This window comes from Odontomachus brunneus, unplaced genomic scaffold (assembly GCF_010583005.1).
Source record: "Odontomachus brunneus isolate Ranch 3 - 2012 unplaced genomic scaffold, Obru_v1 Obru_scaffold_108, whole genome shotgun sequence".
In the NCBI taxonomy this organism is placed as follows: domain Eukaryota; kingdom Metazoa; phylum Arthropoda; class Insecta; order Hymenoptera; family Formicidae; genus Odontomachus; species Odontomachus brunneus.
Window position 1 is genome coordinate 763,021 of NW_022639558.1, and position 3,887 is coordinate 766,907.

Sequence of the window (3,887 nt, forward strand, 5' to 3'; positions counted from 1 at the left end):
CGCGAAGCGAGCGAAAAGAAACGAAGATTGTTCTTGCGTCGTTTTTTTATAGAAAAAGAGAACAAATGAAAACGTCAAGAGGTATTAAGTCCAAACAAAGCAAAATTGAATCCCGACAAACACCACTCGTTTCTAATAAATTTATTTATGTGGGAACAACGATTTTTAATTAAATATCATTTGACTATCCTAAAAGAATATCCCACATTTTTATGTTTTTAATGTATATATTATAAACTATAATTTAAAAAAAATATATAACAATAAGAACTTTATCCTGATTCTATATTTGAAAAATAATTTGTTAACAAATTTTGGATGCTTTAAACGGTCATATCAACTGAAAACTAATATTGTCACATTGATACTTTGCATTATTCGATTACTCTCTGAACAAATATGACATTGTAAAACAATTAATACAACATGAAAACAAAGAGTAGAATAACATAGTGTTATGGTTTGCGATTCGAATGTGCTTATTTCGCGCGGAAATAATTAAGGAACATTCTCTTTTCTTCCAATAGCTCGTGACATATAAAATTCACGAGGTCGATCATTTCAATATACGTAAGTGCAGAAATTGCAATCACAAAGATTCGCTAACTACGTAATTCCATAAAACCATCGGCAGTTCGCAACTACAACGCTAATGGTTAGCACGATGAGCAGTATTCAAGCAGTATTGTCGCCTCTTCTTCTTACGAGTAACATGTTTGGCATAAGAATCATCGAGTTTTCCGCGAGTGAACCAAAGCTATGGTGCAGTTTCTTGTACATGCTGCTATTATGGTCAATTTACTATCTGACATTGTGGTGTACAGTTCTACATTATGCATTTGAGAACTTTAAAATATTCCAATTCCAATTCTGGCTACACAATTCAATAGCATTATTGTCGGTTGTTCTTGGGGCGTACCATAATAAGGTAAGGTAATACCAACGTACTAGCTTATTAAGAATAAATGATAATATTTGAATAGCCAGGACCTTTAACACAAGTATATAATTAAAATTTTAAATTGTAGTTCATTACAATCTTTATTCTTCAATTGCAATTCTTTTGTCAGAAATATAGAACCTGTTTGAAAAAGCTCGCTATCGTGGACAGTACACTAGATAAATTAGGAGTGGTAACAGATTACCAGAAACTATATACAAAAATGTTATTGATAATTTTTGGATGGTTTGCGTATGTTATATGCATATGTTTTATCGGTTCTTTATGGCACAGAGATAATTATAGTGCCATCTATTCCTCTTACATTTGCTTTATGTGTGAATATGCTTCTTTTGTCAACCTGCTTGATGACATGATCATTATTACTACTCTGGGGTTAGTATTCAACTTTCGAAGATATTCGCTGATATACTCAAATTTCAATACACCCATTCAAAAGATATTTAACGATTAAAATGTATACATATAAGATGAAAATGAAAACACAATAATATAAATATCTAAGTATTTTAAGAATTTCAATGCAATACATTCGTATATATTAGACTGTAACTATTACATTATTCATTAGTCTCTTCCACATTTAGATACATAGAATTAAAATTCGGGCAACTCAACGAATATCTTCGAAAGCTGATAAGAGATAACGAGCGCGGAATAAAGCGAACTTGGGAGTATACCGTGTTACATCCGTGCCAAAATGAATATCCGAAGTCTACGAGTAGCGAATATGTTACATGGGTCGTGATGTATTCTCAAAATCCATGAGAATTTAATAAATCGCAACGACGTAATGCAGTGCAACTTAATATCTGGTTTTCGCAGGCATTTACATTTGGAATTATGTAAAATATCTCGCGTGTTAAACTTGACATTTGGATTACAAATGACTATCAAGATGGGAGCATACTTCGTCCTTGAGATGATACGTTTTAGCGAGTTTCTTAATATGTTTCTTGTAGATAATTACAACCAAAAGAAAACCTTATTCATGGTCTTCAACGCAATTTTCCTTATTTTAAATATCTTCAAACTCTTCATTCTTAATTACATGTGTGAAAAAGTAAATATTAAGGTAACAACTCTACGTTCCATTATACCTAATATATCTATTTTCAATGAACTTACAGAGATCACGCGGCTAGAAAACTGTGTTGAACTTAAATTCATTAATGTTATTATATGCCATTATTAACAGTTCTATTTTAGGCGAATGCAACAGGAGACGTTTTAAATAGGATACCCTATTCCACCCTTGACGTTGTGACTCGTGAAAATGTAAGATATTTAATTACTATATTAAATTTAATATTTAATTACTATATTAAATTAAAAAAATGGTGTGAAATAAACTATTTTATTAATATAGATTTCGCAACTTCTATTACAACTGAGGTTAAAACCACTTAAATTCTACGGACTTGGGCTCTTCCAGTTTGGTTTAAAATTTTTTTACAAGGTATGTTGCTCTTATTACATAATGATCCAGACATAAGATAATGAATACCAAAAAAACCAATTTCTTTTTTTAGTTCTCCAGTTCTCTTTCGACCGTTATAGTCATATTAGTATAGTCGCACATAAGTATGTAAAAGATACAGTGAAAAATATAAATGTCAAAACAAATTACAACTGATATGTGCAAATGTCATTAAGTTTACTTAAAAATTAATATTTACTATTTGTTGCCGAAAATATAGTGATGTAAAGATTGAGTAATTTCAACTCCATTATTCCGACAATATTACTTTTCTTTAGCCATTCTTTTGATAATTATTATCTTCGTGAAAAAGTAGTCTTTTATACCTTATATTTTGTATAATGGTAAAATGGTACTGATACAGTAAGTACAGTAAGCACAAGAGCGTACTATTTATATCTCCACCAACAGATGGTACGTAATTATGTTCCTTGATGTTTTCATTTGTCGGTATCTTCGACTAAAATGCTTTTAAGTTATACCCGTAATTTGGCTTGTTATTGAGTTGCAATTATCTTGCAAGTTAATATGTAGGTAAATATGGAGGTCACTTCCAGAGACTTTGGCTGAAAATCTTGTCGAAAGTATGCCTCGACGTTGCCAGACTATAATCGACAAGGCAGGAAACTGGATGTCATATTAGGTAAACGCATTTTAATTCAAAGTTTGTGAAACAAGGCTGTACAATTGATTTTCATCAATTCTTTTTTTCAGGAAAAACAAACAGTACGTACTTGTACCACTTAATGTACTTCAGTAATCATCTCTTGTTCACAATTGATACTAATCTCTTAAATGAAAAATAATTTCGCTCTTAAATACTTTATGAAAAACAATTCACTCTGTCGTAAAATATATTTGATTTATTGATTGGACGAGAATTGTAATAAACTGCTCATTCATTCGATTAAAGTAACGTTATCCGCCTGCTTAATTCCGTGTACAATTATTTTCTAAATATACATCGTCTATATTATCGTCTTATAATAAACAAGAAAAAATAACAAAAGCAATATTACTAAATGATTGTATTTATTTTGAGCAGGAATAAACGCATTGCTATTAAATTTTTCCGAAAACCTGTTCAATAACTCGTCATATGCGAAACGGATCGATTATTTCAATATACCTAAGTGCATTAATTGCAATTACTAAGATCGAATATCCGGTGCTATTAGGCGATACCACCAGCAGTTCAAGAGAGTATCGGCAACGTTCACGATGACTGGCGACGTTCGAGCGATATTATCGCCACTCCTTATGATCAGTTATGTGTTTGGTATAAAAATTATCGAGTTTCCCGCGGGTGAACCGAGACTGTGTTACAGTTTCTTGTACATGTCGCTGTTCTGGGCAATTTACCATTTTCTAGTCTTATATACAATAATGCATCTCTTGAATACCCTTCCCATCATCTTCAAATATTACTTCTGGCTGAACACTGCG

General features: G+C 31.5%; 1 protein-coding gene across 1 annotated transcript; it reads left to right on the forward strand.

The window, feature by feature from the left end:
• The first annotated feature begins 1,328 nt into the window (after window positions 1–1,328).
• On the forward strand, window positions 1,329–2,570 carry LOC116849210. The gene is made up of 4 exons (XM_032826134.1): window positions 1,329–2,036; window positions 2,171–2,239; window positions 2,331–2,420; window positions 2,494–2,570. Exons 1-4 carry the CDS (start codon window positions 1,755–1,757, stop codon window positions 2,533–2,535), a joined length of 483 nt encoding a protein of 160 aa, XP_032682025.1. The 5' UTR covers window positions 1,329–1,754; the 3' UTR covers window positions 2,536–2,570.
• Window positions 2,571–3,887: the final 1,317 nt, after the last annotated feature.

Bases quoted from the DNA above. Each gene is read 5' to 3' on its own strand.
- LOC116849210 (XM_032826134.1), top strand. From the start codon at position 1,755: ATGCAGTGCAACTTAATATCTGGTTTTCGCAGGCATTTACATTTGGAA. The intron at 2,240-2,330 runs GTAAGATATTTA...TTATTAATATAG, and splicing joins ACGTTGTGACTCGTGAAAAT to ATTTCGCAACTTCTATTACA. The intron at 2,421-2,493 runs GTATGTTGCTCT...TTCTTTTTTTAG, and splicing joins GTTTAAAATTTTTTTACAAG to TTCTCCAGTTCTCTTTCGAC.